The sequence below is a fragment of the Helicoverpa armigera genome, chromosome 21 (assembly GCF_030705265.1).
Source record: "Helicoverpa armigera isolate CAAS_96S chromosome 21, ASM3070526v1, whole genome shotgun sequence".
Lineage (NCBI taxonomy): Eukaryota > Metazoa > Arthropoda > Insecta > Lepidoptera > Noctuidae > Helicoverpa > Helicoverpa armigera.
In genome coordinates this window covers 9,826,261-9,843,777 of record NC_087140.1, presented here as the reverse complement: position 1 = coordinate 9,843,777, position 17,517 = coordinate 9,826,261, and the positions used below count along the sequence as shown (strand labels likewise).

The 17,517-nt window shown below is 36.3% G+C and overlaps 4 protein-coding genes across 5 annotated transcripts in view; 2 read left to right on the top strand and 2 right to left on the bottom strand.

Annotated features, from left to right (window-relative positions):
• Positions 1-6,789, bottom strand: part of LOC110376033 (ABC transporter G family member 20) — a 95,369-nt gene extending 88,580 nt beyond the window's left edge. For both annotated transcript variants that reach the window (XM_064040078.1, XM_064040079.1), the window contains exon 1: positions 6,549-6,789. The gene's annotated coding sequence lies outside the window, so the exon portion shown is untranslated. The remainder of the gene's footprint in view (positions 1-6,548) is intronic.
• Positions 6,790-8,760: 1,971 nt separating this feature from the next.
• LOC110376034 (small ribosomal subunit protein bS18m) lies at positions 8,761-9,544 on the top strand. The gene is made up of 2 exons (XM_021334362.3): positions 8,761-8,920; positions 9,102-9,544. The coding sequence occupies exons 1-2, from the start codon at positions 8,884-8,886 to the stop codon at positions 9,473-9,475; spliced, it is 411 nt and encodes a 136-aa protein (XP_021190037.3). The 5' UTR covers positions 8,761-8,883; the 3' UTR covers positions 9,476-9,544.
• Positions 9,545-9,686: 142 nt separating this feature from the next.
• Positions 9,687-11,346, bottom strand: LOC110376044 (claspin). Its single transcript, XM_021334379.3, has one exon. It carries the CDS (start codon positions 11,238-11,240, stop codon positions 9,762-9,764), a length of 1,479 nt encoding a protein of 492 aa, XP_021190054.3. The 5' UTR covers positions 11,241-11,346; the 3' UTR covers positions 9,687-9,761.
• Positions 11,347-12,001: 655 nt separating this feature from the next.
• LOC110376040 (uncharacterized) lies at positions 12,002-14,198 on the top strand. The gene has a single exon (XM_021334370.3). It carries the CDS (start codon positions 12,247-12,249, stop codon positions 13,093-13,095), a length of 849 nt encoding a protein of 282 aa, XP_021190045.1. The 5' UTR covers positions 12,002-12,246; the 3' UTR covers positions 13,096-14,198.
• Positions 14,199-17,517: the final 3,319 nt, after the last annotated feature.

Sequence of the window (17,517 nt, the reverse complement as noted above, 5' to 3'; positions counted from 1 at the left end):
TTCGATGCTATTAACTTTTGGTTGTGTCATTTGTCAAGTCAAGAGTGAAGATTGTCGGGTTTTCGTTGACTGTATTTTATTTAACTCATTAATAAAGAAAAGTTATGTCACAATGTCAACCTGTTGACTACGTTAATTTAAAAACTTGTAGGAAATCGAAAGATAAGAAATTCTTCCGACTCCCTATTAACGATTTCAGAAGACCATATTAAGCCAATTTGTTTTTATGCTGTCTTTATCAACACCTAGATTGGCTTATAAGATTTATCACAGACTCTTCTGGCCTTTTAAATAAATACTTTTTTTTTTCTCTCGCAAAGAAAAACGTAAACTAGAAATACATTTATTTTCTTAAGCCCATGCATCTATGGAAATTGTGCACAGTAAGTATTATGTTTATGATGCTATTCCATTGTAAAAGAGATACAATGTTTTTCTACCAATCAAGAAATTTCCCAGCATTGAAGACATCGTTTAAATGTGCAATTTACTATTTCACGTAACATTGAACATAGGAAGTTAAAAGAAAAATAAAATAGGAATTGAAAACTCTTAATCTGAAGATATTTTAAGTTTCTAAGGCATTTAAATAAATAAGATAATCTCCATTCAAACAGCAAACGAGAAGTATGGAGGGGATCGCCTGATGTGGAAAGCTTAGAACCAGAAATTGTGGCGTAACTCAAACGCCTACCCAACAGATGCTTACTCATGGAAATAACCATAGAGAATCAATATATTAAGCCCTTGTAAACGTAAGGCCAAGAAAGCCCTTCGCCATTTATTAATTGAAATTCGAACGTTAAACGTGACGTAATATTTTGACCAGAGATAACATGCGCCACAGATGAAAAAGGTCCCGGCAAGTGAAAGGAGTCCGTATGCTTGCGTACTGCCAGTTATTATGTGATTACATAACGAGATGCCGGTATCAAACCAGTTTGTAACTGGGACGCGTGGAAATGGTACATTTTATAGAAAAAAAGGAATATTACCAGAATTTCTTAATCATAAGCCTTTTATTTGAGGCCGCACGTGCGTCGATATAATTTATAATTTGTTTTTATTTTCCTCGAAATGTTTTGCTCGCATTGAGTTGGACAACATACGATTTGGAGTTTATGCATTAAGTTAAGAATTTAGGCTTAACATTATATCTCACGCATTTGTTTATGATCTTACGCAAGCATTTGACTTAGTCGAAACTATTTGTCATTATGAATTCTTTAAATATCACATAATCTTTTAGACGCTTTTTAATAGAATAAATTAGTTAAAAGGAATTCATAATTCGAGGAATTAACAAGTCTATGATTTTTGTGCCTACCGCATATACCTGTAGGAGTGTCTCAAGGGTGCATACTGAGTTCTACTTAAAATTAATATGTTTAAACTTTTATTAGGTACTTTCATGAAACAAACAAGGTTGTTATTTCGTGTTTTGTGTCCGACTACAGCGTCCTATGTATTCCTTAAGTGCAACTGCCATTTTGGCTTATATGTGACATAGATCTTACCTATCATACTTCAAGGATCAAACACGTGTAGATTATTCTTATATAATAAGCATAATTATGGTGTAATAGAAAAATAATAGCAGCATAATAACTATTTTATTGCAAATAATTGCTTGTCCATCATTAGATGGCTTGACCAGCCAGGAGTTGCAACGAATAAATATTGACATAAAACTGCAGAGACGCATTTTGCATTCAAGACAGATACAAAGGATGGGCAATAGCTGCCGTACCTACCTATGTAGGTATGTGTAAAGTATAAACTGCAAAAACATACGACAAATAAAGATCTCATGCAACAAAAGGCCCTGGTTATTTGCATTAAATATAAAAACAAATCATCAAGTAATAAGACTCATTAGAGGATTATTAGATGAAGTGTGTCAGCCAAAGGTTTATTCAGTTTTTTTTTTTTTGTGAATGGTTGACAGTCTCTTAAAACAGAAAGAATCTTTAAAAAAAATTAAATACCTAGGTATCTTCTGTTTAATTCGTAGTTCCTCGTAACTTTCCTACTTCTTTAAGAAATATATCCTTAATATTTCTTATGCTGCTATTTATGCTGCTGATTCAGAACTTAGGTTTTATGTTGGTTACTTTTGCTGTTTGTACTAGGATTACCTCATTTCACATGCACGTGGCAAGCAAACAAGGCTGGACCATTTAGTTGTGTTTGGAAATATTAAGTGGTCAAATCTTGGTAGCAAGTTGTGTGCGTTTCATCATTGGCTTGAAGTATTTGAACACCATGGTCAATTGGCTATGAATAATATACGCCATTCATATTTATGTTTTTGCAACCTTTACATATTAAACCTTAACTTGACAGAAGAATCAGGACTTGATGGTTTATTTCCACTCAATATTTAGGTGTAAACGCAGCTTTTGCAGACACTGATCTCTAGAGAGGGATCAGATTGTAGGAAGAGAATAGTCAACCAAAATAATTTTACGTCATCAACCTCTACCCCTGTCCATATCCATAGGGCCTACACTGCTGATCACAAGCCTTCCCCTTGGTTTCTAAAATGATCGTTTAAAAGCGCCCAGCGTCCAGCGCCAACCAGCGACCTGTGCTGAATCTTCAGTCGACCAGCTCATCGGTGGGTGACCGTCCTAAGACCTAATACTTGTTATATAATATTAAACTAAGTGTAGCATGAACTGAATTTCCTAATTTACGACCTAAATGTAGAACTGTTGAAGTAGGTATAACAATTAATTAGATTGTAACTAACTATTGTACGCAAGTATCGGTGAAGTGGACTGATGCTTGCAAAATGTTCAATAGCACGGAAAACGGCCTGACCGGTCGGTAATGATACTAATTACTGTATTATAATTACGTTGTTGGAGTAATAATCTAATTTATTAAATGTCTTTGCAATGGTAGGTCGTTGTTAAGGAGATTAATGGTTTAGATGACAGAGTATCTAGTTAATTAGGGTAACATTATAAAAAAGAACTACTTGTTAGAATTATATAGTCACACTTTATTATAATTCTGAAAGTAACTCTGTAAAGCTTTACAATACTATGAAGCTAAGAACGGTTGAACCGATTTCGATAAATAATGGACTTAAAGATAACCCCTGTGAAAGCCCATACGATTTTATCGTTTTAATTCAGGTACGTGATATAGTACCTCCAGGGTAAGAGAAACCGTGTGACACAGCTAGTTCTAATCAGAATGTCCGTGAAACGCATAGCCATTCATGAACAAACAAACAAAAACAAGGAAGATGATTATGAAGTGCAACGGTATTGCGGTACCACGCATCGTGCACCAAAACCTGACATACTGTTACATGTGTATTCATGAATCAAGTACAGTCTTCAAAGGAAATTACATTTACATTCTCATATTATCATAATTACTTAATCTGTCTTTTCCCAATACATGCAGATGAACGTTAAGAGTGTTTGAGAAAGAGCGACTGCCTATTTTACCCTGGCAACCTCTTCATAAGACTTGTACTCCTTACTTTGTATTTTAGCAAAATAATGATATCCTTTATGTTTTTCAACTTTCATAACTGAACCGCTTTTCAGACTTCGTTTACCTATGTATTCTAGCGACTTATTCACAGCAGAGTACAATTCAAACCACATAAAAAAGAGTCAAAAGAGAAATAATATGTACCTACATGTATCCTGTGAAACAAACAAACGATAATGCCTGATGTAAGTAAGTAAGTAAATTGTAAAAACAAAAGATAAATACAGTGTACTCAGTATCAAGAAAATGTCAACTCAATACCTACCTACGTCTATGTTTATGCCTGTCAAAGTAATACTGGGCGGTCGCTAATGATATGTTAATTCGCTTGAAGACAGAAATAATATCGGTATTAATCCATCTAGGTTGCCATGGGCTTTTCCGCAAACAATGAAAGATTCTTGATTACCACATAATTGTAATAAGAGGTCATAAATATCAAGTGGATAATAAGATTATGATTAAAGTCAATGATGATGTATCTTTATTATAGTTCATCATTTGTTTCTTTCTTCTAATAAGGTAACGTTTAATTCAATTTTACCTAACAAATTATCTAGGTACTTAATTCAAAACCTAAACATTTTCGCAGACTTTTCATAAGAGCATACTCTCATTAGATAGCATTATTATAATATAAGGTCCCTGCTATAAACAGTAAATCTGGCGACATCTAAGTAGTCATCATTAATTAGCTTTCCAACTTAAAGGTTATCGGTTTCTATCTTACGCCTACGTAAAGCTTCAGTACTTTCCTGTATTTCGTAAGTTCTGTAAAAGCTATCTAAATGTGTTTGCAAAAGTTCAGCCTTTTCTTGTCTTTGAAGTCCAGGTTTCCTCAATATGTTTTCTGTTTATAACCTTAACTTTCCTCAGTCAAGGAGATCAGCATTTGCGCTGACACAAGAACACTCACTATTCCTTCACTCTCATAGCCCGGTAGGACGGCAATCCGACACGACCGGAGAGAGATCAGGCGCAGGGCCGACTTTAGCGTGCTCTCCGATTACCGGGGTCTGGATGTTAGTGATGTATAGCATGACTTCTTCTTCTTCTTAGCGTTTATCCCGTCTTGTGACTTTGTGACAGGGTCCGCTTTTCGTATCTTCTTCTTCCACTTCTTGATGTATAGCATGACTACCTTAATAAAATTTTAATAGTGTTAATTCAGTTGCACTTTGTTTAACAGGACTACAAAATTCTGTCTTTCCTTTAGTCGCCTTATCTGCTGTTCCTATTTAATTCAGTAATCATTTGTCTAGTACCGGCAAATGATTGCTGCATTCTCAGCCATCCGTGGCGATAGATAGTAAGTGTGCAAGCCACAAGCTGCATGCATACAACCTGTTTCAGTTAATTGCGTGCTGGCTGTTTGTAATCTGTGCACGCGCAACCGCGATGATCGTTGCTTAGTAAAGGGGAATTAAAAAGATAACTGTTTTGTAGTTAACTAGTTAAATTGTGAGGACTTCGTAACAGCCGCAAGGAGAACAACGCTTGAGACGGTCAGCATGGGAGACCATCTATTTTATAACAAACTAGCGACCCGCTCCGGTTTCTCACGGGATAACAGTATTTCCCCACTATTTAATGTATGTTGGTATACATACAAACCTTCCTCTTTAATCACTCTATCTATTTTAAAAAAACGCATGAAAATGGTTGTTTAGTTTTGAAGATTTAAGCGTACAACGGGACAACGGGACTGAAAAAGCAAAAAGGCCCCGGTAACGGTTTGAAAGAGATAGGTAGTCGCTCTAAATAAAGCACTGGTCTCTGCAGTCTTCGGTTAGCTGAGGCAAATAGAGTTTAGTGGTGTTATGTTCTACTTTAGATCCATAAACGTCATCATATTTTAAATGAATAATTGGATACCTACTCCACCAGATTGACCGGTTTGGAACCTTAATATAATTTTACGTTTAGGTATTTTGTTATTTATTTTGAATTGTTATTCTAAGGCAAGTAAGTATGTTTTGCAGCAAATAAAATAAATTACCGCAAGCGTAAAATACAATTTTATAGTTCTTACAGGTAGATAAATGATTATTCTTAGGTCCAATATGTAATTAAATAATATTTTAACCGTATCACCTAATTTCTATCGATGAAGTTTTGTTTTAATCTCTGGTTGTAAGGCACGACTAGACGCGGCAAGGGCAATAATGAAAAATACTGCATTTATAATCAAATTCACTCTTTCCGAATTTCTCTTAGCAATTACCATCTGGAATACTAATAGCGACCCACTGTTCACAGTCTACGGTACAAACTTACTACTAGTTTCCACTCACGCGCAAGTTTTCGCACGACGAAAATAAAAGTCATTCCTGTTTATCGATAACATAATAAGTTTTTAACGTAACATCGCCCTTCCTTACAAATGCAGAGGCAAGGGAAGACCCAAACTTTATATTTGTTTTTTTTTCTACTCAAGCGTGTCTATTGCCAGAAAACTTGATTACAAAAAGATACACCTGCGGATCAAAACTGTTTCTTTTTTTTATAAACAACAGATCGGTTTTTACGCATAAGCTCTGCGTCATCAACCCCACGCTTTGTTCAATAGTTTAGGTAGTAGTAGTGTTACTGAGGAAGTTGAATCAATTTCTAAGCTCAAAAATGCGTCAATAAACATCGCATACCAAGATCCGGAACAGCATGCACACCATAAAGAACTTATTGAGTTTATACACACAGGTAGACACCTCGGCCACAGCTGGGTCACTTTCTCCGACAACCTTGATTCCTTTGCTCCGTACGTTAACACCGGCTACGCAAAACGATGACAATTTCAACAATACACTGCTAAAAAACTTTTACTTTTTCCCGATTTAAAAGAAAGTGCTAAGCATGAGTAATATTTAACAGATTTTCTTCCACATTTCGTAACGTAACATCGTTTGGTTATATAAATGGATTTATTACTGCCGGAAATGGTTAAAGTAAACAATATACAAATATTTTTGTTGTTTTATGTTACTTACCTACTGTTTTATTTTATGTAAAAAAATAGGAAAAAGTTGACTTACCAAAAAAATCCAAAAGGAAATGTAGAAATAACAAAAAAAGTGTCACAGCTGATCACAAAAAGTCACTGTCACAATATTTTGGCGCGAAACCGCGCGTGCACAAACACTTTCTTTTTCAATAATTAAACGAAATTAAAAAACGGAACACAACATAAACAATTGGTACACGAGTCGGTGACTACGGTCGCCACGTACGTTACGGACAGTGGCGTCGCCGGTTGTGGTAAGACGATTTCTTGTTTACACATCAAACCGAGAAACTCCAGCTAACCGATCGCAGGGAAAAGCTATTGATGGAAATGTATTTCCGCATTTTGACGGTGTCGTTTCAATATGGCCGCGTAATAACGTTAACAAACCATATTAGCGTTGTGTCGCAATAGCTGTCTTGTCCGTTTTCGCAATTATGTCGTGCGGGTAGACAAACATTTGCTAATATTGGTAATCCTAAAATTGGAATGACAGAAGAGGAATTTGTATGTGATAGGCACCAAATAAAGTTAATTTGATGTCATTGTTCCTACCCTCTTTTTCGATATTAACTGTTTAAGGACTTATTTTATAAAAATATAAAAAAGTTAATAAGAAGTTTGTTTATTTAACCATTTATGTACCTACCTAAATTATTTTTACAAATAAGTAAGCTACCTGCTAAGATGGCCTTTAATCTGACAAACAAGTTGTTTACTAAACAAATTCTATACCTACCATTGTAGTCTAGATAAATTTTATTTGATGAGTAAGTATTTATTATTGTGATTCCGTACTTCGGATATGCAAAATATGCATGTACCCAAATCTGTGGGAAACGGCCAGTAAAAAGAGTATTTCATTTAAGAGTTCTAAAATTAAGCAACTTTTCTTATGACCAGCCTAAATCCAAAGTCCACCTACCAATTATTTTGTTGACCTACAGCCACAGTGATTAGGACAAACGTGAAACGGTACACAGAAGGCCGCGGAAGCTCCACATAATGCTAATAGATATGCAAAATATCCGTTATGAGCCCCTTTCTGAACTGGATTAACATAAGACGCACATTATACCAAAGATATTAGAAGGATTTCTATGAGACGTACATATCTACCAAATATGTAGATAGGCAAAGGACCAGTTATTGTTTTTAGTTAAAAGTTTAACAACAAGAATTAAGTAATTGTGCCTCTATATTTATAAACATGACGAAACTAAACGTGCCTGACGATACTCTGGCCACATCTTACTTTACATTGGTTTTCTTTTTTGGTGTAAAATCTTTAAATACTCTTTTAGGCTCCTTAGATAGAGCGGAGTGGGTAAACGCTTATTGACTGAAACTTACTAACTTTAACGCTTATTGGCTTATGATATTTAATTATCTTCTGCAGGTCCGCCACTTTCATTCTAGTTAAATAATGTCCGCCATACAGGCTCACAGGGTTACTGGTTGATAAAGTTAGAGTTAAAATGAGAAGTAAATGCTTAATTCACCTACGTACTATAGTGCCTACAAATTACTTCTTAGTACCTATGTATTTCATGTTAGTCATGTTACTATACAGACATATTTTATAAATCAAAGGGACATAGCAAACCCCATCAAGTCAGCAATTTAAGTTGTGCTATTTCATAGTTTCAGGCGTTTACATGCATGGTGCAAGAAGAATATCTTTTTGTTCGCGTTTTTCTCAGGAAAGGGAACAAACAGGTTCAATATTAGTAATTTATTCTTTTATTAAAACCTAGCGGTCGTATCTACGTGGCTAGGTAAATTCCTACGCAACTATACAATGACTAAAACTTTAATTAATGGCTTACAATGTAGTAGATTAGGTAGTTGTGATTAGCCGGATATTAGGAAATGTTACATTGCACTTTACCAACTAAGTACCTAATACATTAAAAATGCAACTTTAAGTGCGCCATTATTGATTAACAGTTAATTGGCAATTTAGCATTTGCATACCTAATTTAATGAAGAATTAATTAACTTAAACTGAGTGTACAATAAGTGCGTTCAAGGAGGATAAATTTTCATTTTAAATCGCAGTGGACAAAATTTATCTACTTCATTTGTACATAGCTTCATATTTGCCATACACCAAGAATAAAGACATTTGAGAATATATATGAGATTATAATATTTTAAATCGTATACGAGTAACTGGTAAGTACTACCAGTACTACTGGCACGCAAGTTCTGCTCTATCCTCAGTTAGACTGAAGCAGAAACTAAACGTAATGTCAAACTAACATCATTCATAATTCATAACTCTTTGAGGTTATGGTTATGTTGTTCTAATACTTTCTCTATTTTATCACATTTTAAAGTGAAATATAAAAGAAGATACAAAAATGGCTTTAATGAAAACACTATTGACTCGATTCGTTTGTAAGTTTGTGATTCCTTTGCTTTAGTATCGTAATAACTTCCTAACAGTGTTGTTGAAATTATAACCCAGTTTATAAGAATTTAAAGTTGAATAGCACTATTTTTTCGTAAGATATAAGAAATGAACTTCATAAGGATCAATTTAGCCAGCAATACTATAGAAATATCTTTATATTTTTAGTGCCAACCTCGTCCAGAGCAACTGCCGTCAGATTTTCATCTACCGAAGCAAAATTAACAACCTCTGATGACAGCCCAGTGGAAATGGAGAACCCTTACAAAAAGGAGCGTCGCCAGTGCATTCTTTGTAAACTAAATATAAAACCCGACTACAAAAACTATAGATTACTGTCTCAATTCCAGAGCCCTTACACGGGACGCATTTACGGCCGACATATTACTGGTTTATGTAAAGCTAAGCAAGATTTGGTCGAAAATGAGATCAAGAAGGCACAGAACTGTGCTCTTATGCCTTATTACTATAAAGAAAAGGTCTTCCTAAAGGATCCTAAACTCTTTGACCCCGAAAATCCCATCCGATCCCATAGATTCTAAGTTTTTGTAGCTGTAAATAGTGTGTTGATGTAGTAGTAAAGTTGTTATTGCAATAAATTATGTATAATATGAAGTCTTTTATTTATTGCTGCTATTAATAAAACACAAATTGTGTCTCATGTATATGTGCACTCTGCCATGCAATGGGTGAATAGGCTTGAAACTTAGGAAATCATGTAAATGCTTAAAACTAAAATATGGACTGAAAGTAAACACTGGCATTAATACTTAAAATAAAAACTTTAATTAAATTATGTAACAACTTCTTAGTATAAATTTTAGATAACTATATGCCTTCAAACTGGCCTAGAATGATACTGGCATCATTGGGTTCATTAAAACAATCATTTTCTGCGTCATATCCAACTAAGGAAGGTGGAATTTTCAACGTTTGCAACATTTGGGAGTAGTCCATATCCTGTTTATCATGGAGTTTGGTTTTCATTAAATCTAATAATTCTATTAAGGCATTCTGGCATCCTTTTTGCCATTTCTTTATTAGAGTTCTGAGTTCCTCAGTATCAGGATTGATAGATTGAGCTAACAGCAATTTCTTCTTCATTTCTATCCGAGCTCTAAGTTCATCAATATCTTTCTGAGTTATGGAGCCAGTTGATTTAGCTTTCAATGGCTTACTAACTTTCTCATAAGTCTTTCTTATAAGTATAGTTTTTTTACTGTTATCAAAATCATCATCGTCATCAAAAGAGGATTGTGATGATGGTTTGGGCTGTTCTTTGACTTTTTCTGGTTTGGTTTTGGTATTTTTGCTGGTTTTTAGTTTATTCTTTGAAGGTTTGCTGTCTTTATTTTTAATTGTGTTGATTTTAGTAGATTTGTCTATGAAATCATCATCTTCATTTGGTATTATAGGCTCTGTCTTATTATCTATTTGTTTATGTTCAGTTACACTATCAGCTTTGTTTTTACTTTCTTTGTTAAGTTGTTTTAAAGGCACCTCATCCGAGTCTGAATCAAATAATGCTTGAGAGGAAGATTTTGCGTCTTTAACTTCTTCTTTCACAGAATCTTCTGTTTTCTTAAATATTTTTCTTTGTATCACAACTATGCATTCTTTTCTAAGGTCATTGGGACTCTTTTCTTTGACTTGGTAAACCATATCTGTGGCTGCTGCAGAACTTTTATCAGGAGTATCAGTACTAGCCTTATCTTGTGTATCAATAATTGGTTTTGGATCAGTTTTAGCAATTTTTGTACTTACTTTCAGGCTTGGGGACCTTTTCTTGCTTTTTTTAGACTTGGTTCTTACAGGAGTTGCTACTTCTTCAATGTTTTCGTCATTTTGCCCTATTTCTTTCAAAGAAATGGTTTCATCTACAGCTACAGTAGTATTTTCATTAGTTACATCTGAGTGAGTACTTATATCCTCTTGAGATTTATTTATAGATGCTAAAAGTGTCTTAGATTTCTTTCTACGAGGTAATTCTACATTTCTAGATGGAGTTTTGTCTATATCATTGCTTTGTTCAAGTTCCACTTCGTCAGGGTCAGCAGTACAAGTTTCAGGTGTTTTTTCAACATTATCCTCCAATATACGTTGTTTCCGCTTCCTGGTCTCAACCTTCTCTTCCTTTACTTCTTGAGGAGTGCCAGACAAAGGTGATATGAACGGCGAAGGCCCTTTGTTTTTCCAATTTCGTGACAACCCAACTCTTCGACACGGAGTCAGTAGAGACTTGCTTATGCCGCCTGGTGTCTTCGGCGAATTAATAGCATTAGACTTCAATGATGATGCATTCTTCATTTTGGGTTAATGACTAAAAATAAACATTTATTTGTTTGTTTTGAAATATCTCCTTTTCGATATACGATACACCTGTCAAACTTTGAAAAGTCAAAATATAATTTCCCGCCATTGAACGAATGAACGACCTTATTTGACTTTCATTCATCAGGGCTGCCAGCCAGCAACTAAAGATTCTGCAGCAATTATTTGAAAAATCGTAAGAGGATAAAAATATTAATATTTTAAAATTAGATACTAACACAATCAGACGTTTTTGTAAATTATCTATATATAATAATTTATTAAATAGAAAACATATTTCTGTTTTTTTGTACCTCAAGGCTCCGAAATTACTGACCCGATTTAATATTTGTTTTCCCTGTTCGAAAGCTAGACTATCCCCGAGTAGAATAGGCTATATTTTCTTCGGGTACGGGAATAAGGTCTCCCAGGAGGCAGGTTAAGCTCCGGGGAAACAGCTAGTTACTTGCCCATAACAATGCAAAAGCAACTAAATGGCAATACTGTTGAATGAAATAGAATGGCGCCAGTCGATAATTAACTTTAAATGTTATTGCACAATATTTTACAGACATTATGAAATGCGGAGTTTCTTATGTAGTTAAAGCTTAAAGACATAAATTTAGATCCATAATTAATAAAACAAAGTGCTGAAACTTTAAAATAGCAATGGTTTATAAACAAAATAATTTCTGAAATCGCCTTGACCGACATTATGAGCAGGTTTCCATTTCCATTCACCTCTCCTCAAGTTCATGGATTGTGAATGCTTTTCTTTCACTCACTCATGTTTCATTTTCATTCGCTGTTCTCCTCTCTCGCTCGTCCATCTTTCAAAAAAAATATTCCGTGCTGTGGTGATAACGATACGATTGTTATTTTTAATTAAATATTCCGACTCGAAAGCCCATATTGAACGACTGCGTGTAACTGTATAATTGAGGTGCTGTCAGTTTTTAAGGCGTGTTATTTTCACAGCTCTTGTGAATAAAAACATTACATAATGCCGCTGCTGAGGTTGACAACGGGTACTTTCGGCCAGCTACGCACTTTCGCGACGTCACCAGCCCTTGGGAAGAGAGTGAAAACCTTCGCCGTGTACCGCTGGAATCCCGATGAGCCCGACAAGAAGCCCTACACCCAGAATTATGAGGTGGATTTGGACGATTGCGCGCCCATGGTGTTGGACGCCTTGCTGAAAATTAAAAATGAAATGGACCCGACGCTGACATTCAGGCGCTCATGCCGCGAGGGTGTGTGTGGTTCCTGTGCCATGAACATCGACGGTGTCAACACACTGGCGTGCATCAGCCACATCGACACGAACTTGAGCAAGCCTTCCAAAATCTACCCATTGCCTCATATGTACGTGGTAAAAGACCTCGTGCCGGATCTGACGAACTTTTACCGCCAGTACCAGTCGATAGAGCCGTGGCTGCAGCGCGACAAGGAGGCGGCTAAAGGTAAGGAGACTCAGCTGCTGCAGGACGTCGAGGACCGCGCCAAGTTGGACGGACTCTACGAGTGCGTGCTGTGCGCCTGCTGCTCCACCAGCTGTCCCTCGTACTGGTGGAACGGCGACAAGTACCTCGGCCCCGCAGTGCTCATGCAGGCCTACAGGTGGATCATCGACTCCCGTGACGACGCCACTGACAAACGTCTCTCCAAGCTTAAGGACACATACTCTGTGTACCGGTGTCACACCATCATGAACTGCACACGAACATGCCCCAAGGGCCTGAACCCTGGCCGTGCTATTGCCCAGATCAAGACCCTGCTGTCAGGTATTGTCAAGAAGCAGCCACCGATCATGGACCCCGCAGGTCTTGAGAAGCAGGCAGCCCACAACTAAACCTCGCACTAACTGATGAAGGCTTGACATGCTTTTAGTCAGACAGTAGATGTACTTAATAGGTTCAGCAATGACAACCTCAATTAAGCTACCTTAGAAACGTTACCACGCATCTAAAACAGTAAGTAGTGATAAGATTGTTTTTGTATCCAATAAAAGTGTAAGGGCTGTAAATAATTCAAGATTTATACACAAAAGTAGTTTCAATCATGTGAAATTAGCAGCCATAAAGTAATGCCAAGTTTTTGTTTATTTATAAGCAGCGGGAATTGCTATCGATTTTCCTGAAACTTATTACAGAAAATACTTTTTGATGTTTATTGTTGGTCAGACAAACGTAATGTATTTATTTGATAGAAACCTTTTAGCATTTTTGGATCACTTTTCTTTCAACTCTATTGAGGCAAGGTAAGGCGGGGCCTTTATTCATGAAATTTTATGAAAATTACATCTGTGATCTTGCCAATATAATAATAATATGACAAATCTGACTTAAAATAGTCAAACTTGTAAAACTAATAACATTTTCAATAAACAAAAAGTGTTAAATGTATTCAAGGTCAAAAGATGACTATATTTGCATGTTTTTGTCTCACAAGAGGTTTTTTTTCTTATAAATAATGTGAAGTATAAAGCACAATTTAAAATTAAATTAATGTAAAGTTTGTGACATCATAAATTATTGGGTCGGCCAAATACAATTATGTAAAATATAAAATAATCATTTTACTTTGACTGCCATTTTCTTACAAAATGGCTATGTGGAAAGGTAAAATATTTTCTCTTAACAGACCTTATTTCCTTATTAATCATAATTATATAAATTTTCCTCAATTTGCAATCATAGTGGTCAAATAGGTCAACGTAATGTTGATTAATTAAATCTCTAGTACAAATGGACATTTGCAATAAACTGATAATTACTTTAATGATATTAAATTGTGAAATTAAATAAAAGTATTATAGTAGAAAGTATTTTAAAGTACTGATGCAACTTCATTTTTTAAATTATTGAGCATCGCATGTTGTATTTATTGTTCATTTCATGTGTTTTGGACGCATTGAATTGTATTAAAGTTGTTAATAAATAATCATGTAAGTAAGGAATTGCGTTTTCTTTATTGCATGTACATAAAAAGAAACAAGCCATTAATTTCAAGTGTAAATGGAATTTTGGATTATTGAAGATATTCTCAGTAGTAGTAAATGTTATGTAAACGTTGAAGGTAATCTGAGAGCATATGCACTGTAATGTTATGTAGTCCTTAAATCAAACAATAGAAGTTATGGGCGATTGTTCACGTTATTTCAACCTGTGTGTTCCATTGAATACATGAGTAGATGTGCTATAAAATATTACCATCTAATAGTAATAAAAGTTTATTGTATCCATTTTTCCTCAGCGTTGAAAATTGCTGTACTGATTATGCGGATGCGAGTATCCAAAAAATGCCCAGAAAATAATTAGAACTGAACAGATAAGATACGTACATATTACGTCAACAAACAATTACGAAACACGAAATGACTATAGCAAAGCCTGTTTTGTTAATAACACCTACGTACCTACGTTGTTCTATCTACGTATTTTTCCTCGTCATCACATTTGGATATAAGCCAAAAACTTTCTTTTAGCAGTGGAATTACAAGTGTAGATGCACCATCTGAAGGTGAAACATGGTGCTCTAAAAATAACACGCCGATTATAGAAAAATCCTTTCATTTTGAAGGGTTCTTGAAGTAAATACGTATCCCGCTAGTGCAAAGCATCGCCTACATGTAGCTAAGTACCTACTTAGTGAATTTTAATGTCTTGGAAAAAAACATCAAACTATATCGAAACCTCGCATAGTTAATGTTCATTTTATCGCTAAGTAAGAGTAAAATCTGGTTCTCTATTGATTGAAACTTGCCCGGTCAAAAAGCCACGTGGCTTGAGATCGAGACGAGAACTTTCGAAATGGGTAAAAAAAAAACAAAATTAGGTACAACAGTTGAGGAAGCGAGAATCTTTGAGCAACAAAAAAAACATTCAACTCCTCAACTCGATCATAGACAGGTAGACGAACGAACAGGTTTTTTTTCTTTGTGATTCCAATTACAAAAGGTAATACATTATACAGTCTGCATAACTGCTTCTCCTAAGGTTTCTGTTCGACTCCCGGGTGAGGCAATTACGTACTGCGGATATTTTTGAAGAGGCTGGAAGTTTTTACTATACCTATAGTTTTTAAAATTTTCTCAGAAGGTAGGTACTATTAATATCTGTGGCACAAGATGACCAATTCTAGAAGCATGAAACATTTCTGAAGCTGGAGTCCAAAAATAGTCTTAGGATCAGGATTCAGGAAAAAAAAAATATTCTTTGAATGTTTCACCGTATCACAAGGGAAGACGGTTGTCTGCGTCTATCATAGGTTTATTGTAAGATTGCCTGGCATTAGTCTTCATCACATGATGTGCAAATTGTCACGCGAGTCATAAGTCAGTAGCTGATGTGACTGTCGTCACCTAGCCCTAATTATTATCAAATAATATTAATTTATTTTACAAGGCGCCACGATGACGGGCCTCTTAAGAACACATTAACTTTCTATTTTATGGGTAGGGATATTTGCCGGCTGACATGGAGTGCAATAAAAACTTAACAAAATATTTTAAGGGTCTGAAAGTTTCTCACAGCAAAGCAATCAAACATGTGCTAAGCAGAACTTACAAGCGATGCCAACCGTTAAGGCAATTAGGACCTTGAGACAAAGGACTCAGTATTGAATAGAAGTGCACATGTGCCAAATGCCAAATGGACCCCGACAGCGATACTTAGAACAATTGAGAATGTGTACAAAAAGACTAATAAATCTATCTCGCAACAAATAAACGAATACGTGAAACAGGACCTTAAGAACAGGGTGGAGTCAGCGCCGAAGGTGGGACTTGCGAGGATCTAGGAAGGGGTAGCAGGCCACAAGGGTTTGGAGGAAACTGAAATGGGGATAGTCGGAGCTGAGTCACGAAGTGTACTAGTAACCAAATACTGTAGTCGAGTCTATTAGGGAGTCTATATTGAAGATATAATAGTTTCTATCAAGTAAGTGATGCGGGAAGAATGTGTGAGTACCGTGTTTGGTGATGGTCCGGTGAGTAAGACGAATACAAGTTACTATGAGCAGATATCTGGTGAGTGATCCCTATTATTACATTGGCTCCAGGTATACCAAAGACCGTGACTGGCATCCCAAGGCTGTTATTTCTAATTACTTTGATATTTGAACTTAATTATAGCAAAGCGTAAAACGAGACTTGGCAATAAGCGTAATGATACTGTGCACTGGCGTAAGCGTAAGGAAACTGAGCTTTCATTTATGTATTGCGCTTCTAAATATATGTATCTGTCTGGCATATTCTCTCTTGACTACATTGAGGTACCTCTGACATGCGTTTGGTTATAGGGAGGCGGAGAAGGCCTTCTACTACACTTGCATTAATAATACACCTACACACCCACAACATTGCCGTGGACTAGGGCATGAATACTATCATATCGAATACACATTTAGAAGGCAGAACCGCATTGACAGATCGCAATATATTTACTAAACGGCACTAGCCGTATGCCGTGCGCTATTTATAACTATACTTTATCTGGTACCGGGATCCAAATGAACCAAACGCTAGTTAAAGCTACTTCTCATGGACTGACAAACCGGCAGCTGGCCTTGTCTTGCATTTGTTGTACGCACTCTTCCAGGGAGGGGGGTAGGCTTCACCAACCAAGCTAAAACTGAACGTTAGACCCGTCCCGAGGGACGCTAGAGATCGTGCCGCGTCAGCTGCCACCATACCTTAGGGCCCATTTTGGATATTACGGTGGTAGATGACAAGACACGCATACTGGACAGGCTAGGTTTGGGGGATTGCCGATGCCTGTCAAGAACGGGGCAGATTAAAGGAAGAGGAAGTGACGAAATACCACTTCGGTGTATACCAATAGCGCTTCTAAGGAAAGTTGCCACCGACCGACGATACACTGCGCTTGCGTTAGATTTGTATATACCAGTAAAGGGTGAATAGGCTCGCGATGGGGCTTAATATGAGCACGCGCCCAGCATGGCTGGAGACTGTCTTGCCCAATGGCAGTTGTACTTCGTAGTACCCTGCCTTAGGATTGGGTGAGACATTTAGAACATAGGGAACGTGACCGCTAGAATCTTCTGTGTTAGTCCTGGCGGTACACGTACGACATGCCAACTGCCCTGTGGTAGCCCATGTCGCTAATCGGGGATTGTAGTTTTAAAGTGTAGATTGAAACATACATTGTTGTACGCAAGCGTTATGTATATTTTATGTTAGGTAGGGTTGCTACTCCTCTCACTCTCTACTAGTATCTGTTATTCAATTTGTACCCTGCATGTTAAGTTTGAT